This window comes from Nematolebias whitei, chromosome 6, assembly GCF_014905685.2.
Source record: "Nematolebias whitei isolate Nwh7 chromosome 6, NemWhi1, whole genome shotgun sequence".
Taxonomy (NCBI): Eukaryota; Metazoa; Chordata; class Actinopteri; order Cyprinodontiformes; family Rivulidae; genus Nematolebias; species Nematolebias whitei.
Window position 1 is genome coordinate 49,042,485 of NC_056503.1, and position 22,573 is coordinate 49,065,057.

At 43.7% G+C, this 22,573-nt stretch overlaps 2 protein-coding genes across 2 annotated transcripts in view; both read right to left on the bottom strand.

Annotated features, from left to right (window-relative positions):
* The window catches only part of rnpepl1 (arginyl aminopeptidase like 1), a 152,971-nt gene that overhangs the window by 44,851 nt on the left and 85,547 nt on the right, over positions 1-22,573 (bottom strand). The gene's annotated exons all lie outside the window — the stretch shown is intronic.
* Positions 5,737-17,262, bottom strand: LOC119410813 (DISP complex protein LRCH3-like). The gene is made up of 19 exons (XM_037677735.1): positions 17,000-17,262; positions 12,495-12,639; positions 12,177-12,303; positions 11,970-12,075; positions 11,750-11,886; positions 11,577-11,680; positions 11,404-11,497; positions 11,109-11,202; positions 10,895-11,031; positions 10,715-10,770; positions 10,586-10,631; positions 10,373-10,495; positions 9,951-10,004; positions 8,951-8,984; positions 8,753-8,872; positions 8,579-8,676; positions 8,369-8,506; positions 8,212-8,289; positions 5,737-5,934 (listed from the first exon to the last, which is right to left on the bottom strand). Exons 1-19 carry the CDS (start codon positions 17,256-17,258, stop codon positions 5,737-5,739), a joined length of 2,148 nt encoding a protein of 715 aa, XP_037533663.1. The 5' UTR covers positions 17,259-17,262.

The window sequence follows — 22,573 nt, forward strand, 5'->3', positions numbered from 1 at the left end:
ATTAATGTAAACAATTTCTGCTGGTTGTTGTTAGAAATCTGAATTCTATATTAAATCAGACACCCCAAAATAATTGTTTAAAGGCGGAGTTAGCAACATTTTATTGATTGCTAAAGATTATTTTATAATCTATTCTACATTAGATTTTTATTTTTCATTACTTTGCTGCTACAAGACAAATTTTCCGACTGAATGAGGAAAAAAAAAAAATCATATTTCCTTCTCTTCTAGCAGTTTAATTTACCGTTAGCTTACATTAGTGTGAGACTAATCACTCAGCTTATGCTAAGTATTAGCCGTGTTAGCTTCAGTTACAGTGCATATAGCAATCCAACTGCTACATTTAGCCAAATTGTTGGTAGTGAGCTAAATTATCTTGAATTAGCTAAAGGTAGCAACTTTATTTCAGCGTAATTTAGTTCACTACAATTTTGGCTAGCTTTAACACACAAATTTAACTTTTTTTAACCCGTTTATTATTCACAATACAGTATAAACCTTATGCTGTTAAATAGTGAGTTTGTAGCTTAAAGTTTAAACAGCACAAGCTTAAATCTAGGCTAGTGTTAGCTGCATGTAGCTCATTAGCTGCAAGAAAAAGAAGAATTTCTAAACCATAAAAACTTTTAGTTGTAATAAAAAAAACATGTACTTTGAACAAAATATCAAATTACATATGCATAACTTTATCAAGTCTTTTTAGTATTAAGCTGTATTAGGAAAGCAGGCGTGTCACGCATTTTGTTATAAAACTCTTAGTTTTGTGTTTTTATATTTTCATTAAAGACTTTGGAATGTATTAATGTATTTTATAACTTAACACTAAATGTTAGCATTAATTGATATTTAATATTTGTGATTGAAATATCAAAAAAAACTTTACAAGATATTAAAATGTTTTCTGAAATTATTAAAAACTAAATCTGCAAAGTTAAATTATCGTTACTAGTTGGGTTTTTTTAAAGCTATAATTTTATGTCTTAACAAAAAACTGTGACAGATACATAACATGCATGTATAAAAATAGTTAATTTTAGTTAAAACTTTCTTTTCTTCATATAAAACGTTTTGTAGACAAACTAATTTTAACATCCTGTAGATGAATAAAGACGGTATTGCTCTAACATTTAAAGATTATTATTGTTATGTGCAAATCCTGCTCAGTTTTAAACTTTTTGTTTTAATCATCATGGTTGGTTTCTCAGACATGATGGAACTCTGGGTTTGGGACAAAAACACATGTTGTAACATGTTTTTAACGTGTCCTCAGAACCACAGAGAACGTTCGACGATGCAGCGGGTTCGGTCACGTGACCCGTTTATGATCAGGCTTGTTCTCGTCTCCATCAGAACCACATGATGAGGCTCTCAGCAGGTTCTCGCTCCTGCTCGTATCAGTGGAGTGGGACCACATCCTGACTCGGGTTCTGAAGTGGTTCTATGGAAGCCCGTTTCTGTTGTTTAACCTGGGAGGTGAACTGGAGCCAAAACGGTTTTAAAAAAACAAACCGAGTCCCAACTGTAAAGATTTCTGTTGTTTTGTGGATTTCTTAATAAAATTAAAACATTATTTTCTTCTCTTACTGACACATCTGAACCAGAAGGACCAGTGGTTCTGACCCATCTGGACCAGAACCCAGACAGGTAATTCTTCCTGTTGGTTGACATCATTTGTTTACATTCTTGTATCCTGATGACATCACACGTCGTTGGAACACGATGAGCTCCGATTGGCTGCAGGCGTTTCGGGAGGCCTCATGAGCGCGTGCAGCGACGGCGTCTAAATGAAAACGGGTCCAGGCGCCAGTGCCGTCGTGGGGGTGGACTGTCGGGGCGGGGCCAAGTCGAGCAGCGCGCTGACGGTTCCAGCCACCTGGGGGAGCCCTTGCTCCTCCAAGATATGAAGAGGAAGACACAACTTACTCTGCACAGACAAGACACCACAGAAGAAGAACCCAACAAAGGGCGGGGACAACAGAAAAGGGGCGGGGACAACAGAAAGGTAGGTCAACAGATGGCAAATTAAAATAACGAATAAAATAACTGTAATCATGGCAACATAAAAAAAGAGGAAAAAGGTGGAAAAGTGATGGAGAGGAAAGATGTAAAGGTCACAAACTGCAGAATGGTTCTTTGATCTACTGAGAGCAGAGGCTGATGGGAAATGTAGTGTAACCAAACCGGTGGATCCAACTTCAACTCTATGAAAACTTTGTGCTTCAGTTCCTGCCGCCAGCACCGTGGTGAGGGTTCAGAACCCAGCGGTTCTGCTTTAAGTTAGTCACATGACTTCCTCAGGTGAGTCTTAAAGAAACGCAAGGAGTCCAGGTGTTTTTACCACTTTTATTCAAAACAAGAACCGAGCCACGCTCCGACACACACCAGCAGTTTATAAAAGTCCTCAGCTTTCTTCTGTTAAAATCTAAAACCTGTTAAATTTTTACACTCCAGTCCAGATTGACCAGAACCACACAGGTCCATATTCACCGCAAGAACTTTAACTGAGTCATACTAGAACAGAAACTGGACTTGTAAAGGCCCGTTTGAACTCTTTGGTGTGAAATTCTCTAAATGTTTCTGTGATTTATAAACACCGTAAGAAAAGCAGTGGGTCAAAACATGAGAATTCAGAAGCACAACACGTCCATGGACCGGGTCATGGTTGAACTGGGCTCAGTAGAAACCACAGACGTGGCCTGGACTTGGTGTTGGTGGGACAGAGCTCAAAGCCCGTTCAAATTTCAGATTTTATCACAGCACCAAAAAACATTTCAGTGAACCTAATCAAATTATTATTCAAGGTTCAGCAACTGAACCGGACTCTTAACCCAGAACTGGGTCAAAGACCTGGGTCTGAACACGTACAAAGAGCAGCAGAAGTAAAAGGAGAACTAATGGCACTTCGAACACGGCAGGTTCTGGTTTCACAAACGGTCTGAGATGAACACATCACTCAAAGACAAAGTCGCAGTGGGCTGTTCGGTTCTGATCCTCTCCACACATTAAAACCAAAAACATTCAGAACATAAGGCACCAGGGGGCGGGGCTTCTTTGTTGAGGGTGGGGGTCAACAAAGTGGAGGTCAAGCTCCAGTATCTAGGGTGGAGTTTGGTCAGGCGCCAGGAGGTGGGGCTTCAATAACAGGAGGCAACGCTTAAGGTCCCAGAATACTCCATCCGAAGTCCAACAGTCAGCTCGCGGTCACGTGGCTGCAGGACGTTCGTGGTCGCACGCATCCTTCTACTCCACAACACACAGGTGCATCTTGGGAAACCCCGCCCCCTGCAGCATACGTCACCCAGGTTTCTTCCCACCAGAGTCTCCACTCCGTCCCTGCAGCCGCCGTTCGGCCACAGATCTATCATGAAGCGAGCGCCACACTTTTCAGCAGACTGACTCCTCCGTGCACGATGTGTGCACGATCTCCATCCAGGAGTTTTTGTCCACTGGACTAATTTAGTGTTTGAAGAGTCATAGAGCTGAAACTTCTGACCAGTCACACAACACTTGGTGCATTCACCAGTGGGGAACAGTTCGGTCCGGGCCCGGTGTTGAGGAGGAGCAGGCGAAGCTACTCCGACAACAAAACGATGCGATTTTCGTCAAGCAACTACGTCAGTGAGAGACGATTTCACCGCTTCAGATGGAGTATGCAGGGCCAATGAATCAGGCACCAAAGGGTGGAGCTATGGCAGGCACCGGGAGGCGGGGCTACTTTAACTATGGAAAAGCTTTGACTAGCACCAGGAGGTGGGGCTTCTTCAATACAGGTGAAGCTTTAGCAGGTACCTGGAGGCGGAGCTTTAACAGACACTGTGGGTGTCAGTAGTAAGAACTCAGTGGGCGGAGCGTTCGCAGGCAGGTAACAAACTTCAGGGATGTGTCACCTGATCTGGCTCGACTCAGATAGCTCTATATCATAGATGCACTCACTTAGATGAGCCTGACCACATCCTGTTACAGCTTCCTGTCCACCTATAGCTCTAGAGTTGGACTCAAAACCAAGACCAGACAAACAACAGATTCCAGTCTAAACTGACTAGTCCCAGTCGAACATGGAATGTGACAATCCAGTTAAAGAACAGTTCCCAATATGGAAATACAGCTGCTCAGTACTGACAAGTTACAGTTAGAACAAACATGTTTCAATCCAGGCCGTGAACAACTTACTATTGGACGGCCCACCTTCTGTCCTGTAACCTGGTTGGCTGCTGCCACTACTCCATGTCATGATGGTTCCACATCCAGTAGCATACAGGCCCACTTCATGGCACCAGCTGGTTTGACATGTGTTGTATGCTACTTTCTTTACCGAGTGACTGTATAGAGTCCAAACAACCCTCATAAAGCATCATCGTGGATCAGATTTCTGATCTTAATCTGTCCAACAAATCAACTCCAGCTTTGCTTCAAATGGATTTCCAGGTAAATTTCTTTAATCTGAGAACAAACACAAGATTGGTCCGACTTCTGGACAGAGAAACTACTCTGGAGTAGTCTGAAGGTCTGACTGTAGGTACTATTAAAGTCACTCAAAAATCTGGGTCTAAAGGATGGACGGCTGGAAGTATCATCCATCCCTGTTGGACCAACAGTTCTTCAGAACCTCTGCAGGAATGGGGTTGGTAGAAATAAGCTATTCTTATTAAAGATAACATTTGCTGAAGGACATCTTCCAAAATTCTGGAGGATTCTGTATCATCAGTCACCACCAGTCCAGTCCATCTATGGGGATGTGATTTTAGAAAAAGATATCAGGAAAACTGTTCTGTACAGAATGAACGCCAGAAACCAGACGGACGAGTCAGAACCAGCCTGTGCTCAACACCTCTGGTTCTGAGTGATTCAGCTTAACTTTCAAATATCTATTTCTACAAAAGAGTGCTGCAAGTTTATTTCATTACTGCACTGAGCGTTTGCGGAGGACATTAATGGTGGACGTTGTCCTGTGGATGACAATAGCGGGGGACATTTGTTGAGAATGTTTGTGGAGCAGTAGACGTTGGTGTTGGACATTAACAGTGGACATTTTTAGACCTTTGCAAAGGATGTTGGAGGAATTCAGTGTAGGATGTTTGTAGAAGACATTAGTGGAGGGCATTTATTTATTTATTGAATTATTTTTTATTGTTTATAACTTGTGTGACTCCTTGTGTCTGTTCCTTTGTACTGAAACTCTGGCACAACGATTTCCTGCGGGATCAATAAAGTTCTATCTTACGTTGCACATTTGCACTGAACGTTTGTGAAGAACCTTAGCTGTGGACATTTGAGGTGTATGTTTGTAAAGGACAGTTGTGAAGGACGTTTGTAGAGGACATTAATGGTGGATGTTTGTGCTCATCAATTTGTGCTGAACGTTTGTTGAGGACAATAATGGAGGACATAGTGATGGACAATATTGGGGGACATCTGTGCTAAATATATTGTGCTGCACATTTGCAGAGAACATTAGCAGTGGATATTTTTGTTGGACATTTGTAGAGAGGACATTAGTGGTGGACGTTAGGAATGGACATCAGCCGCGGACAATATTAGTTGTTTGTTCTGAATATGTTGTGCTGAATGTTTGTGGAGGACAACTGCAGTGAACGTTTCTGCTCAACCTTTGTAAACGTTTGTGGAAAACGTTTGTGCTGAACATTGATGAAGACTGTGGAGGACATGTCTGGAGGACATGTCTGGAGGACGATTGTAGCAATATACAAGTATTCCATTCGGCATATCGGGTCGTCCTCAGACCTGCGGTGTCAGGTGAACGTAGATGGCGCACAGCGCCGACATGATGGACAGGTAAAAGAGGGCGAAGCCAGCCAACTGGACCTGAAGAGAAGGTCTAACAGCAAGAGGGGCCATGGTGAGCAATGCATCCAGTGTCTCATAGACCACACCCCCTTTTCTGTCCAGTATGTCCCCCACTGAACAGAGACGGTCCTGAGTGTTTGTGTTTGGTGAGATGGACACGGTGGAGGATAAAATATGAACGGTGAGACAGAGAACAAATGATGAAAGAGAGGAAAGAAAGTTGTTAGTTTAGAAGAATATTCATTAGTTTCAGATTTAAGACTGAATTTAAACATCCCAACTCAGAGTTAACCTGTTTAATCCAGACATCACCACTCAGAGTTAACCTGTTTAATCCAGACATCACCACTCAGAGTTAACCTGTTTAATCCAGACATCACCACTCAGAGTTAACCTGTTTAATCCAGACATCCCAACTCAGAGTTAACCTGTTTAATCCAGACATCCCAACTCAGAGTTAACCTGTTTAATCCAGACATCACAACTCAGAGTTAACCTGTTTAATCCAGACATCCCAACTCAGAGTTAACCTGTTTAATCCAGATATCACCACTCAAAGTTAGCCTGTTTAATCCAGACATCCCAACTCAAAGTTAACCTGTTTAATCCAGACATCCCAACTCAGAGTTAACCTGTTTAATCCAGACATCACAACTCAGAGTTAGCCTGTTTAATCCAGACATCACAACTCAAAGTTAACCTGTTTAATCCAGACAGCACCACTCAAAGTTAGCCTGTTTAATATAGACATCACCACTCAGAGTTAACCTGTTTAATCCAGACATCACAACTCAGAGTTAGCCTGTTTAATCCAGACATCCCAACTCAAAGTTAACCTGTTTAATCCAGACATCACAACTCAGAGTTAGCCTGTTTAATCCAGACATCACAACTCAGAGTTAGCCTGTTTAATCCAGACATCACAACTCAAAGTTAACCTGTTTAATCCAGACAGCACCACTCAAAGTTAGCCTGTTTAATATAGACATCACCACTCAGTTAACCTGTTTAATCCAGACATCACAACTCAAAGTTAACCTGTTTAATCCAGACATCACAACTCAAATTAGCCTGTTTAATCCAGACATCACATCTCAAAGTTAGCCAGTTTAATCCAGACATCACCACTCAAAGTTAACCTGTTTAATCCAGACATCACCACTCAAAGTTAACCTGTTAATGTTCTTGTTTTTCTTTTTAAAATCTCTCCTTTCTTTCTATCTTCAAGTCACTTTCTGTTCTCGCTGTAGCTGTAACATAAAACTTCAAACCAGGCTTATAACCAGGTTTAGTTAATCTAGACCAGGCTAACAACCTAGTTAAGTTAATACAGACCTAGCTATTAGTCAGGTTTAGTTCATCCAGACCCGGCTATCAGTCATATGTACGTAATCCAGACCCGGCTGACAGCCTGGTTTATTTAATCCAGACCCGGCTAGCTGCCAGGTTAAATTAATCTAGACCCGGCTAGCAGTCAGGTGAAATTAACCCAGACCAGGTTATAAATCAGGTCAAGTTAATCCAGACCAGGCTATCAGTCAAGTTAAATTAATCCAGATCCCGCTAACAGTCAGGTTAAGTTTAACCACCAGACCCAGCTATCAGTTAGATTTATGTAATCCAGACCCGGCAAAAAGCCTGGTTTAGGTAATCCAAACCCGGCTATCAGTCAGATTTAGGTAATCCAAACCCGGCTATCAGTCAGATTTAGTTAATCCAGACATAGCTCGCAACCCCACACCCAACTCAATTAAGTTTCACTTGTTTGAGGAACTCAGCAAAGTTGACAGGTTTATATTTTTAGTATTCCGGGTTTTGGTGTAAATTCTGAAACATTTTATGGAAATTTAGGATTAAAAAAAGAGAAGCTAGTTTTTTAAATATTTACGAGCTTTTCTAATTAAAGCTGAGTTTTCTTTTTAAATTCAGCCTCATAAAAATCATTTTATATTTTGATCGCTTCAGGTGTGACAAGAATCATACAGTTTCATGTCAGGATTAGTTAATCTGGATTGAACTCATGACTTTATGAAGATGGCTGGATAAATTAGCTGGATTAGGTAAACCAGGCTTTACAGTAGATACAGATGAAGCAGCTCAGTTTTGACAGAATAATTCACAATCTTCTGATGAGGTTTGACCAAGCTCAGCTTTATCCTGGATTACTGAAATCTGCTGCTGTGAAATAAACTTTGTTCATAAAGTACAGTTGGTGTTTTTACTGGTATAAACTGGAATAAACTGGTCCAGCACCACATCTGCAGAGCATCGTGACGAAGACGACGATAACTTCATCAGTGCAGACGGTCGTACCCTCAGCTGCCAGTTTAGATTGGACAGATGGACTGTTTTAAGGCACGGGACGTTTGGATTCATTCCCCTTGCTGTCACTCAGGTGTGTGTTACCTGTGGGACTCCGATCCTGCGACACGCCTCCAGGAAGTTCTCTACGTTGCGGCGACACTTGGCCATGGTGAGTTTAGGCTGCGGGAGTGGAGACGCAGAGATCAGCAGGTTGTCGCCAGCAGCGACTCCAACGGTCTGTCCAATCAGAGACACTCACCACAGCGGGGGAGGGGACGTGGATGCTGGGGACGGACCGTGGCTTTACGTGATTGGCCAGGTGACACAGCACTACCCCATCCGTCAGAGCTGCTCCCAGGTCACTAGGCAGCGACACCTTAAGGCGGGCCTCGATGTTCTGGACAGGGAGAGACAGCTGGTCATGAACAAACCACGGCACATCTGGGCAGGAGGAGCGTGTAGGAGGCACCTTTCTGAGCTGCTCCACCACTTCAGCATCTTCTCCAAGCAGAGGAGGAGCTGCAGGAGCCTCCTCCTGGCTCTGAGGAGGCACAGCAGCAGTGGCATCTCCTGCAGGATAGAGGGGGAGGAGTCACGTGCTGCACACTTGACAGGTGAATATGATCACAATGCCTCGGCGAACACACACCTTTCCTCTTGTCTTCTCTCTGGCCGAGGCGGTACAGGAAGCTCTCAGGACGCCCACTGGTTGGCCGACAGGAGGCCCCGCCCCCAGGGCTGGGGTAAGAAGGCGACTGATTGGCTGAAAGGAGTGAAAAAAAAAGAAGTGAAAACGTATGTGGGTGATTCAAGTGTTAATGAGTCAAGGTGTTATTCTTACCTGTAGGGGAGAGAGCAGCTCTGTCCTCCCCCTGCTGAGACACAACACAGGTGCACATGAACACACCTGAACACACCTGGACTACAGTTACAGACATGAGCACACCTGGACTCCCCTGTGTCCAGAAGACCTGAATACACCTGAAAGCAGGATGCTCCTCGCCTACCTGCTCATCTTTTATCCTAAACTTGAACCCACAGAGGTTCTCTCTCCTCCGAGCACCGATCATCTCTGAAACCTGCAGCGCTGCCTTCATGAACCCCAGGACTTTGGAGTGAACACTTACAAAAAACTGCCAACAGTTATACCGATTTACAAATCCAGCCGACTTTAGTTCTAACATTGTACGTGTCAGAACGGTAAAACCCAGATCGTTAAAAAAGCTCAAACCAAACTCAAATAATCAACATGACAAACTACAAATTGATATTTTTATCTTTAAAATAAACCGTTTGTTGCTCTGAAACTAGCTAACGTGACCTAAAGTAGCAGTAATTTCCTGGTTCAGTAATTTTTTTTGTATATGGGACGTATTTTTTCATCTCCTGATTCCTAAATGAATCCCAGGAGATCCAGTCAGTCTGGATAGTTGAGCGTTCATGTCTTGGCTCAACATTTCAATTCAGTTTATTTATATAGCGACAAGTCATAACAGAAGTTATCTCAGGGCACTGAACAGAAACATTCATATACATAAAAATTTAATTAGTGTGCACACGATACGTTAGCCCACACAAAAGGCAGAAGATTATTGGTGTGGCATTTTTGTGACTAAGGTAAGGAAATAAATGTGTCGTAAAAGGAAGCATCAACAGGAAAAGCAGAAGGGAGATGGACAGAAGGTGCAGAGCTCAAACAGCAGTGATGACATGTGGACAGGTGTGGAAACCAGCACGTTACGTTCTGTCAACGGAGCGGTGAAATAGGACGATGAACGATTCCGGTCTGCTTCTAGTTTGGAAAAGATCAGTGGAATTTTGGGGTGGGGTCAAATGCTTACCACAATAAGGGCAGAGTCATCAGTGTGGGTGCAGCGTCTGGAGGGGTAGACATTCTAAAGACAAACATCACAGACACACAAACAATGAAATAACTGACACATGAAGGCGAACACGTGTGCTAAAGGGTGTGGTCTAAATAAGGGGGCGGTGCTACACAGTTGGTTTAATCATAACCGAGCAAAGATGTGAAGAGTAAGATAAGAGTAAAGACGGGAGTAATGGCAGATAGTCAGGTAGACTGGCTCAGAGAGGAGGACAACCACAACATCAAACTGAGGGGACACTCACCTCAGAATCTGGACTGGACTTCGTAGAACCCTGAGCAGCTTTATGCTAGAAAACAACAACAGCTACTGATGAGCGGAAGGTAAAAAAACCCTGCAGGTTAAACTGGTGAATTCAATGGTTAAACTGGTCATACCTTCGTGTAGCTGGAGGCATTGTCTCTCTGCAAAGAACGTTTTTTTTGCCTCTCTTCGTCGTACCTCAGAGCGGCGAGCTGAGCTTCCCTCCTCATCCTCTCCACACCTCCAGAACCTCCTCTCTGAGTGGGACGAACAGAGAAAATGAGCCCGATGGTTCCCAGTCAGGTTCATCTCAAGAGGTTTTGTATTTGACAGGCAGAATGTTGTACCTGACTGTGGGAACTAGAAGGGGCTGTTACACCATCAACCACACTCCTGTAAGACAGGACAGACAGGAAGTCAGACAGGAAGTGGGGACACACAGGTGAATGTGGACTGGACTGGTTTACTGTTTGCACCTGCTGTGTCTCTTTGCGTCTTCTGTCCGGGACAGGTTGTGCTTTACAGGAGAACCCTAAGAACACAGACAGGAAGTAAGAGGTTTTTCACAATAACGTGCTACTTTTACAAGTGTGTAAAGAGACTGTGTCCCAACTTAAAAGCTCTGAGTTACAGAAGGTCAAAAATCTTGCTCCTACCTCTCTAGTGATGCGTCTCTCGATGTAGGCCATGAACTGAGAGCTGAGGCTGCTGCTGTCTCTTCCTCCTCGACTCTTCCCCTCCTCCTCCTCCTCCACGCAGCTGTCAATGAAGTCTATCTGCTCCAGCTCCACATCTGAAGACAGACAGACGAGAAGATGAAAATCTGGACCAATGTGAACATGGAGCTGAGGTCAGAGGAGAAACTCTCACAGGTCCCGTTAGGCAGCGAGGGTCCTCCACTTCGTCTTTGGTCTTTGCTGATCTCGGCCACTCTGCTCGGCAGCTCTGACAGCTCCTCTGAAGGCTGAGCGAACAGACAGGAGGCTTCGTTAAAGACGGATTAAACCTGAGGTGAACTCCAACACATCGTCTACATCACACTCAGTGTCTGATCTTTCACAAATGTCTGAGACAGTTACTTTATCAGCACAAAGTGTGTTTTAAATGAAGTGCAGCAGCATACCAGAGATTTTACCAGTGGCTTAAAACATGACAGATGCCTGACCTCGTTGCCCAGCCATCTCTTGTCTCCGCTGTCAACGCTGTTGAAGCCGGAGTCGAGCGCGCCGTACAGCCGGCCGGCGAACACATCGTCAGCACTGACAGGACAGAGCTGCAGTCAGTAAATCATGCTTTTATTTTGAAAAGGCAGTACTGTGTGTGTGTGAGAGGTCAGACCAGGAGGTCAGAGGCCGCCTGTCATATTCGGGCAGCTCCGGTGTCATCTTGCTGGCCTCCAGGTTCAGGTATTTGAAGATGTGGACCTTCCCTTTGATGCAGATCTGCAGACAGGAAGCAGTGTGGTAAACCTTAGCAGCTGGGAGGCTGATGCGACATCAAGTCCTGCATACCTGTGCAGGTGGGCTCTGCAGCGGGTTGTTGTCGAGGACGATGGCCTGCAGCTGTGTGAGGCGTCGGTAACAGACGGGGATGGAGGTCACTTTGTTGCAGGAGAAGTCCAGACGCACCAGAGGAAGCTCGGCCAGCTCTGAACACAAACAGGCACATGACTCGGATCCAGACCCATCCTGGGGTTCTGTTTCAGCTCCCAACAGATCTGTGTGTGCATACCTGGAGGCAACTGGATCAGGTGGTTCCTCCTGATGTTCAGGTCTCTCAGAGCCTCCAGCTGACCCACATGGGACGGTAACGTCTGGATCTCATTACAGCTCACATCCTGCAGCGGCCAACCAAAACATCAATAATCACAGGTGATCAGTAACTGATACCCAATCTGATGGAGTCATCATCAATCCGTCTGCAGGGGAACACACTGACCAGCTCAGTGAGCAGTCTCAGTTGACCCAGTTCTTCTGGCAGAGAAACCAGTTTGTTGTTGGAGGCAACCAGAACCTTCAGAGGGAGGCTGCAGAGGACGGGCGGGAGAACCGACAGCTGGTTCCGACTGGAGGGGAGGAGTCAGACAGACGGGTCAGAATCTCTGTGACTAACCTGACTGGGTATGGAGCGGTTCTGGATGGGTTTTCCAGAACATCCAACTCATCTCAAACATTTCTCAGGGCACTCTGATGTTCTTGCCTGCCTGCAGAACCACACGGTACCATAAGAACCCAACAGTCTGTGTGAGAGACTCACCTGAGGTTCAGGTAGGTGAGCGCCTGCAGGTTCAGGAGGCTGTCGGGCAGGGACCTCAGACAGTTCTGGTACAGGTTCAGATACTCCAGAGACACGAAGACGCACACCTCCAGAGGCAGCTCCGACAGGCGGTTCCGAGACAGATCTGAGGACACGGACAGGGTTCAGGTTTGGTTCTAATCAGGAGAATTAGGGTCTTATCCAGGTAGCATCAGGTTTGGTTCAGGGACCCATATTGTACCTGGGTCTGTTACCATGGTAACCGATGCTGGAACCCTAACCTGAGGTCACACCTGTCAACACAACACATCTCAACCAATCAGCTTCCTGGAAAGATGAAAAAATCAAAATGTTCAGGTGGAAAGCGGTCTTTTTATTGCCCACTCGTTGCGTTTCTGTTAGCAAAATATCTCATGAGGCTGTGGATGGACTTTTGTTTAAGTTGCATGGTAATCACTGTTGTACATGTGATTAACTTTGCGAGTCAACGCGATTTAAAAGGAGTACCACAACCCTGGAAAACACAAAATAATTATCTACCTCAGAAAGTTTTACTGATACTGACCTAAACCTGGTGTGGTAGTAGCTGAGATTCATCTCCAACACACATTCCTAGAGCTAACTGATGGGTCGAGTTCTCATGAAATCACAAGTTACTTTCAAGGTTTGATCAAAATAAAACAATTTTATGTTAAAACGCTGGCGTAAAGGGTAGCGGGTGATATGCATTCAGTGCCTTTACCTGTCTGAATGCTGAGTCAGCGTTTTATGGTTTACAGTTTCTTCTGTATGTTTTTGGACCCAAGCTGGTTCTAAATGTAATTTGTAATTCTACCTTGTTACTTTTTATTTGATGCTGTGATCTTTTTGTTAAGCACTTTGGTAACAGTTCCTGTTTTAAATGTGCTATATCAATAAATCTGACTTGACTAATAACTTTGTGTTTTTTTAACCGGCTGTTCACCAGAAAGTTCAGCTCGATCAGGAACAGTTCTGTGACTTACTATTTGAAACTTTTATGCTTTTTTAATTTAACAAAATAAATAAAAATACACAAGTCTTTTCAATTCCTCCAATCCACTGCTCTTTTTGACATTTGCTTCAGCTAACTGGCTTTATATGTCTTGTGCTAAGTATAGCTTTTAGCTAATGTTCAGCTAATTTTATGCTTTAGCTACAGTTTTACTTCTTAGACTCTGCTATTAGCAGTAGCTCGAGTGACTCAGTTTTGGCTCCAGCAAGTTGACTCAGCGCACAGCATTCGCACTGTTTCTGTAAATATAAATTAATACAAAGAAAACATCATGAATGCATCTAATCTATCAATATAATGAATAAATCATAAAACAGAATGTATCTTGTTGATTTTGTAAGCTCAGAAGTTTATCACGATTCATCTCAGATTCTGGCTGTTTTAATGGGACACCGCTCAAGAACAAACGCTTCAACACCTCCAGCAGCAACAGGAAACGAACCCACGGACTCTAAATTTATCAGAGCACCTGGACAGCAGGAAGAACTCGTCGCCATGGTAACCTCGGCTTCCTGCTGCATGGCAGCCAGGGATGCTCACTCACTCGTCTCCAAACACAGGAAGTGTCCTGAACAACCAGGATCACTTCCTGCTGTTGGGTTTGTCAATGAAAACATCTCCAGGAGCATCTGGAAAACACCGAGACAAGAGCTGGTTTTGAACCAGTTTAATGATCCTGCAGCTCGGACTCGAGGGTATTTTAGTCTAAACGTCTCACAAACCCAAACATTCTGTTACTGTTAGAAACTGAATGAATGGACAAATGATGGATGTATAAATAGATGGATAGTTGGATGGATAGACGATGTTTTGATGAATGATGGATGGAAGGCTAGAAGGATAATGGTTGGATGGATTATGAATAAATGGATGGATGAATAAAAGAAGGTTGGAAGGATGGTTAGATGGATAGATGATAGTCATCCATCAACCCATCATCCACAGATGGTAGATGATGGTTGGATGATTGGTTGGATGGATGATGGATGTATTAGTTGTAGTTGTTGACTTTGATCTCTCTAAGGGGTTTTAAACATCTGTTAAGTTCATGGTAAAAACCAACGCAGACGTGTTCCTGTGTTTAGTATTTGACATCGCTGTATAATGTAGCTGTTTATTCTAATTAATTTTCATTTTATATGATTTTTATATGATTGTCTATTGTTGTCTGTACTTCATCTGTGTTCTTTGTTTAAATCAGGTCTCTCTTGTAAACGAGTCCTCGTGACTCAGTGAGACTAACCTGTAGAAATAAAGGTTGAACAAATGTATAAATAGATGAATGATGGATGGATAATGACTGGATGGTTAGATGGATTATAAATAAATGGATGGATGGACAGATGGTTGAATGGAGATGACGGTTGGATGAATGGCTGATTGGATATCCAGGTATATACTTGGGTATCTTGGTCGACTCACATCTCTCTTTTAACTCCACATGAAAACTTGGTAAAGAAACTGAAAGTTAAACTGGTTTCTTTTTAAGAAACAGATCCTGTCTAACTCTGAATGTTAGGAAACACCTTGTATCTGTGACTTTCCTTCCCTCCATTGATTACGGTGACATTATTTACATGAACGCTCCTACAAGAACCCTGCAGATGTTGGATGCTGTCTATCATGGTGCACTAAGATTCATAACTGGCTGTAACTACCGTACCCACCACTGCACCCAGTATTCACTGGTTAACTGGTCACCATTAACTTCACGCAGACTCTCTCACTGGTACATCTTCATCTTTAAATCACTTCTTGGTCTGTTGCCTTCATACATCTCCTCCTACATGTCTCTGCGTGAGTGCAGCTACAGCGTGCACTCTCAGGACATCATTACCTGCAGTGTTCCCTCAGTGAGGACTGAACTAGACAAAAGGACCTTCTCTTACTCCGCTCCTGTTTCCTGGAATATCTTGCAAAAAGATCTGAAGCTCTCGACCTTTGACCTCTCTAAGTGGCTTCAAACATCTGACAAGATCCTGGAAAAAAACAATGCAGACATTATCCTTTTTAATTACTTATTAATTATTATTGAGCATGGACTTTGTTCTTTTTAATTACTATTTTATTTTCACTTGTTAAAAACCAAAAATAAATAAAAAATGTGTACGCATCCTTTGTAATTGTCTATTGTTGTCATCATTCTTTGTTAAAATTCAGGTCTCTCTTGTAAGTCAGTCCCCATTGTTCAATGGGATTAAACTGTATAAATAAAGGTTGAATGAATGAATTGGATGGACAGATGGATAATGGCTGGATGGTTAGACGGAAAAAAATATGGATGTATAAATAGATGGATGGACAGATGGATAGATGATGGTTGGATGAATGTATGGATAGATGGACAAAGGGTTGGATGGATATATGGATGATGATTGGATGGATAGTTGGATGGATGATGGATATAAATAGATGGATGGATGGACAAAGGTTTGAATGGAGGTTTGAATGGATAGATGAATGATGGTTGGATGGATGGATAATTGGATTGATGACGGATATATAAACTGACTCGCTGTAGCAACCCCTGAAGAGGAAAAAGCCGAAAGAAGAAGATGGATGTATAAATGGATGGATGGTTAGAAGGACAGACAGTTGGATGTGGGTCTTGAAGTCTGATGTCAGCTCCTGTCAGGTCCCTTGTGAGGAATAATCCATCCATCCATCCATCCATCCATCCATTATCTTTACCCGCTTGTCGCGGGGTCACTGGTGCCCATCATCTGATATCCGTTTGTTTGCAATCCCATACCGTCCGCGAGGGCGGAGCTACAATAGACGTTAAAAACAAAACAAAGCACAAACACAGGTGTCCTTTCACCTTTCGTGACGTCACAGCCAGGGTGAGGCTATCCCCGCCTCCTGATGATCCAGTACCAGAACCGAATCCTGAACCAGCAGTTTACAGAAACGATCTTTTAGCTGTGTTTTATCACCGTTTCAGCGTTAGCATGCTATAGCGGTGTCCTGTCGCAAACCGTTACCCCGGAAATCCAGCGTCCCGTCCGCCTTCACCTGGAGACAACCCACTTCACACCGAAACACAAGAATCCAGAGCCGAGACATTGTTTACATCCGCTAGCACAGCTCTAGATGAGCCCTGTGTAAATAAATCTGTCAAAGTTAGCGGATGTTATTTTAGCTTCCTCCGTCGCGCACGTCTGTCTCAAAAACTAACATGTTGGAGTCAAACAAGCCTCTGACAACAGGATTTATTTACAACACTGTTCTGGTGCTGCTGGTGGTCAGACATTTGCCCAACCGGGCGGCGGGAGGACATCATTTCACAGGGGTGCAATGTTTACCACAACACCGGCCCGTTCGGTTTTCCATCATCCTCTGGACCTAAGAAGTTTAATTCAACTTTTCTCGCAGTTAAATCCGGACAAAAACGGTTCCACGTTTTCTGTTGGTACCCAACAGAGACCGGTCCGTCTCTGTGGGTCTGGTGGAGGCTGTGGGGCTCACTTACCGGCCCTGACTGTGTCCGTCAGGTCGTGGTTGGCAGCACTCCGGGGAAACTCCTTCAGCTTCCTGCCGCTCAGGTTCACACACCCGGTTACCGAAGCTTCGTCCAGCGCCCGCTCCAGAGAACGGTTCCACGATGCCGGACATGCCTGCCCCAGTCCGTTGGCGTTCCCTATGTGGGTAGTCCCGCTGCTGCCGCCAGCTCCGACCGTGAAGTGGAGTCCGGTGTTTTCCGCAGACCCCAATAACACCGAGGCCGCCATTACACACTCCGGCTGTTAGCCCGCACTGCTAACGGCTACTGCTAGTGTTGAGCATGCGCACTGCGGCACAACCGCACACAGAACATTAACCTGCTGCATACTATATGAATTACACTATATTATTATAACTTTTTAAATTATGCATGTTAATTAAAAGTACTACTGATACCACAGTACTACAGCAGTTCTGTTTGGCGGTACCAAAACGATAAGTAGGTTCGAGTTCAAATAGGTTTATTGTCATTTCACCATATGGTACATGAGGTGGAACAAAAATATGTACACTGGATCCCAGTTACAACCAGCATAAGCAAAAATATAAAGTGTAAAAAGAAACATTAAATTAGGATCCAAGATATACACTAAGATATACGCTAAACGACACGCTAAAAGATCTAATACACTAAGCACTAATGCTGTGTTGCAAAACACAGTACTTTGTTTAGTATAAATTTACTGCGTAATCACTATCAACATATTAATGGTAACTCACACTAATATGTGAATTATAGAATTTGAATATTTTCATTTGATACTATTTCTATCTTAACATGTGATTCTCGACCTGCCATTGTGTATCTGTTCCTCCTCGTTTGAAGCAGATGGTCCTCTTGTCCTGAGCCTGGTTCTGCTAAAGGTTTCTTCCTCATGAAGGAGTTTTTCCCTGAATTTCTACAAATATATACGGATGCTTCTAAAATGGTAAATGGTAAAATTGGAATAGCATTTATAGTTCCGGACTTAAATATTATGAAAAATAAAAGAGTAACAGACAGAATGACAGTCTATACAGGTGAGCTAATGGCTATTTTAATGGCTCTAGAATGGTGTGAGGAAACGGGAAAGAAGGAAATATTGATTTGTTCAGATTCAAGTAGTGCATTAATAAGTATTTTAGAACAGAGTTCAGATACAAGACAAGATATCATATTGAATATTGGTCAATTAATTTTTAGAATTAAAGAGTTTGGATCCAGGGTAAAGTTGATTTGGATTCCTGCTCATATTGGAATAATAGGAAATGAATTGGCGGATCAATTTGCTAAAAGTGCAGCGAAAAGGGATAAGGTTGAAGTAAATATGAAAATAAGCAGAAATGAAATCAAAAGTATAAGTAAAATATATTTTAAAAAGAAATGGCAGGAATTATGGGATGGAGAAGAAAAGGCAAGATTTTATTATAGCATCCAAAGGAAAGTAGGGGAATGTAGGGAAGGAAATAGAAATAGAAGAGAAGAGGATATTATATCTAGACTAAGATTTGGGCATACGGGGCTGAATAGTACGCTGAAAATAATTAATAAACATAGTACAGGTTTGTGTAATTTTTGTGGAGAGTCAGAAACGGTGCAGCATATTCTTCTAGAATGTAGTAAATACAGCCGGGAAAGAGAGTTGTTAATTAGAGAGATGAATAGTAATAAAATCAATTTAGATGTTAAAAATTTGCTGCAAAGATCTTCTGAAAATATAATTTTTAACAGCATATTTAGGTTTCTCAAGATGTCAGGCATTATGGGGAGAATATAATGATAGGACATCTAATCTATACTCCAGTCTGGAAGGTGGCGGTAATGCACCTATAAGTTGTTTGCCAACCGCCATTAAACATAAAAGAAGAAGAAGAAGAAGAGGAGTTTTTCCTTTCCACCGTCGCCTTCGTACTTGCTCAAGATGAGAGTTCTGTGATGAAGTTAAACTCAAAGCAGTCTGCTCCTCACATAAATAATGTTAAATTATTATTTTATTATTTGAATGTTTCTGTTCAGTCCCTGAGACGACTTCTGTTGTGACTTGGCGCTTTAGAAATAAACTGAATTGAATTTAAACCAAATGGCCTTGAAGAGTTACTTTATTCATAAAGCTTAAACCACACATCCTGTTTTTTTTATACTAATTTAGATATTTCCAATCAAAGTATGTTTTAATTTTTTAAAATACAATTTTCAGACGGCTGTATTTCTGTGCGGTAAGAGATTAAATCCCTGATAGGTTTATGTGTAGATTTTCACGACTAGAATTAGCAAGAAAAATTGTAGTATTTTAGTAAAAATATTTATTATTTGAGATTAGTACACCACAGTAATACTGTACTCTAAAAATTGTGTTCTTGTCAAGGTCCTAATTATTTTGTTTTTTTTACTCTGTGAACCTCAGATAATCTCTGATGTGAACTGGGACGTTATAAGCTAATTAAATAATACATTTAAACTATGAAACATTTAAAACAGCTCACGTGGCACAGCTGATAAAAATACAGGAAGTAAAAATATTTTTAGAAACAGGTTCTGACGTTGTCAAAGACAAAAACTACAACCCCCACAGTTCAAAGCGGTTTTTTTTAGTTGACGCATGCGCGTTTCGGTCGACACTGTCCAGGGCCGGGTATCATGGCGACGTACGTAGACATCCTGAAGACAGAGTTTCCCGAGATCGACACGGAGCTTTTCGACTACATCACAGGTGAGTGAGCGGGCACAGAGCCGCCATCCGTCGGGGTTTAGAGCCGCTGAGTGCCGGCGGGGTAGAGTCAGTGGCCCCCGGCTCTGCGGAGCTCCACACGCGGCCTTTGGTGCTCCGGTTAGCCGGGCGGCAGCGCCCGGTAGCCCGCGGCCGCATAGCTGTGGCAGCTGGGCTGCACGGGGTGATGAGGTCAGAGAGCCGGGACACCGAAGCGTACCGAACCGAACCCGGGTTAAAACAAAGGCAGAATCTAAATACTAAAAAAAAGGAATCGGTTTCAGCGTCAGGAAAACCGATTCATGATCAGGTGTCAGGTTTGAGTTCAGCACGTGTCTGTCAGTTTCTGTGACGTCATTTTTAATTAAACTTTATTAGCAAAGGTCGGATCAGAATCAGAGCATACACCGATCAGCCATATCATTATGACCACTGACATACACGTAATTACCTGGTTACCGTGGTTACCGGTTAGTGGGCGGGGCTTATCTGGCAGCAGGTGACCTTTTTGTTCTTAAAGTTGTTGGAGCAGAAAAAAAATATCCCGTGTAAGGATTGGAGCCTTTATCCAGAACCAGACGGATCTTAGTTGGACTGTTGTGCCAGAACATTTTGTCCAGTTAAGTTACTGTCAGGGTGGGCTTAATGTTCCGGTTGGTGGAGTGAATGACGTGGTCGTACCTTCAGGATGTTCCCCACCTGTCGTAGAACTATGTGGTTGTGTTCCAGGTGTTCTGGACAGCAGCTCCACAGACTTCGAGGATGGCGAGGAGGTGTATGATGCCGTCGGTGGCCTCCTGCAGGATGTGTCGGCGGACAGTAAAAACGAGGATGACGTCAGAGACATCTGCCTCCAGATGTTCAACAGCCTCAAACTGTGAGCAGACGGGTTTTCTCCTGGGTTCTGATCGGTTCTGTCAGCAGTTCTGATTGATTGATTGATTATTGATTGGGTTAATCAGGAACAACCATCGCCAGTCGCAGAAGCAGATGCTCCTGGACGCTCCGGTCCAGCTGTCTCAGATGTCTGCAGACTCCGGTAAGACCCTGAAGTCCGTTAATGGAGTCCCACAAGGCACTGATCCAGGACTTTGTCATTTATTGTGTTAAATTATTTTTTGGAGGCATTTCCTCTCGGTTCTTCCCGTTGTTCATCTCTGATGTGAACGCAGCAGGAGCTGGATGATGTGTGTGTGTTTCTCCTCAGTGTCAGCAGTCAAAGACGTTCAGGGGATCTGGATGATGAAACGTCCTCAAAACACGGTGAGTCTTTAACCCTTCGGTCGGGTTTTAACGGTTCCATTTTGTTAACTTTGTTACCCTCCTGTTAAAGGGAGGAACGCGTGTTGGACTCCAGCTGCAGGAAAAACAGGACTGGGTTCTGATTTGTTTCTGAATCCTCATGTTTTGTTTTCTGATCCCAACAGAAGATGGAACCCCATGACCTCTGACCGGCAGATGGAACCATCGTCAAAGTTGAAATGTTTTGCTGTTTTCTGTTTCTCTGCAGACAGTCGATGCCAAGAGGTTGGAGAAAGCCGAAGCCAAGCTGAAAGCTAAAACCGAGCGCCGTAACGAGAAGGACTCTCAGAAAATCTCCGGTCCACTGTGCGTCCCACACCTGTCCTTTTCCTCCCTGTCCCTTGATCACCTATTCCCACCTGTCCTCACCTGTCCTCACCTGTCCTCTTAGAGTCCTGGAGGAGGCATCTGCCAGTCAGGCGAGCAACAAAAAGGACAATCGGGTTGACCAATCGGGAAAGAACCGGAGCTACGACATTCGGATAGAAAACTTTGACGTTTCCTTTGGAGAAAGGTGAGGACAGAGCCACTGAGAGACAGCAGGAGCCGCCACAACCAATCAGATTTCATTCCCATGCTCATGTCACTGTGTTCAGGTGTCTGCTTCAGGGGGCGGAGCTATGTCTGGCGTCAGGCCGTCGGTATGGTCTGATTGGTCGAAACGGTCTGGGGAAGACAACGCTGCTGAAGATGCTGGCGAGTCGGAACCTCCGCGTGCCGGTGCACATCTCCATCCTGCACGTGGAACAGGAAGTGGCGGGAGATGAGACGATGGCGCTGCAGAGCGTCCTGCAGAGCGACACTCTGCGAGAGGACCTGCTGGACGAGGAGCGGCGGTTGAACGCTCGTATCGCCAACGGAACGTAAGAAGCCGAAGCTCGACCAGTGACGGCGCGGCTTGAGGCCGTTTGTCCTTGATGATGTCAGAGGAGCGGCTTCTGATCACTGCTGTCGTTTCAGAGCCGACGGGATGGAGAGCGTCCGGCTGTCAGAGATTTACGGTAAACTGGAGGAGATTGAAGCTGACAAAGCCCCAGCCCGGTAACCTTGGCAACCGCACTGTTTATTTTCACAAATAACAAATCTGTTTAAAAACAATTATTTATATTCCATCAGTTAAACAAACACAATAAAGACGCATTCCCAGAAAACATCTGGATTTAACACCTGGATGGCAGGTGGGATAAATCTGTCGGTAACCCTGTTAACTTGCTCTGTCTCTCTCATCCAATCAGAGCCTCTGTCATCCTGGCTGGTCTTGGATTCTCTCCCAAAATGCAACAACAGGCCACCAAGTGAGTGATGTGTACACGGCTCATATGGGTTACATGTCACGTGTTGATCCCATGTGTTTTCTATGTGTTTCTCATGTGTTTCCTGTATGTTTATCATGTTTCCGGTGTGTTTCTCATGTGTTTCCTGTATGTTTATCATGTTTCCTGTGTGTTTCTTGTATGTTTCCTGTATGTTTCTCATGTTTCCTGTGTGTTTCTCATGTGTTTCCCATGTGTTTCTCATACGATTTCTGTTTCTCACGTGTTTCTAGTGCATTT

What these genes read in the sequence shown, in the direction of transcription:
- LOC119410813 (XM_037677735.1), bottom strand. Translation starts at nt 17,258, where the DNA reads ATGGCGGCCTCGGTGTTATTGGGGTCTGCGGAAAACACCGGACTCCAC. An exon ending in GACGCAAAGAGACACAGCAG is followed by an intron (nt 10,632 to 10,714) that starts GTGCAAACAGTA and finishes CCTGTCTTACAG; the next exon opens with GAGTGTGGTTGATGGTGTAA. An exon ending in CTTCTAGTTCCCACAGTCAG is followed by an intron (nt 10,496 to 10,585) that starts GTACAACATTCT and finishes CGTCCCACTCAG; the next exon opens with AGAGGAGGTTCTGGAGGTGT.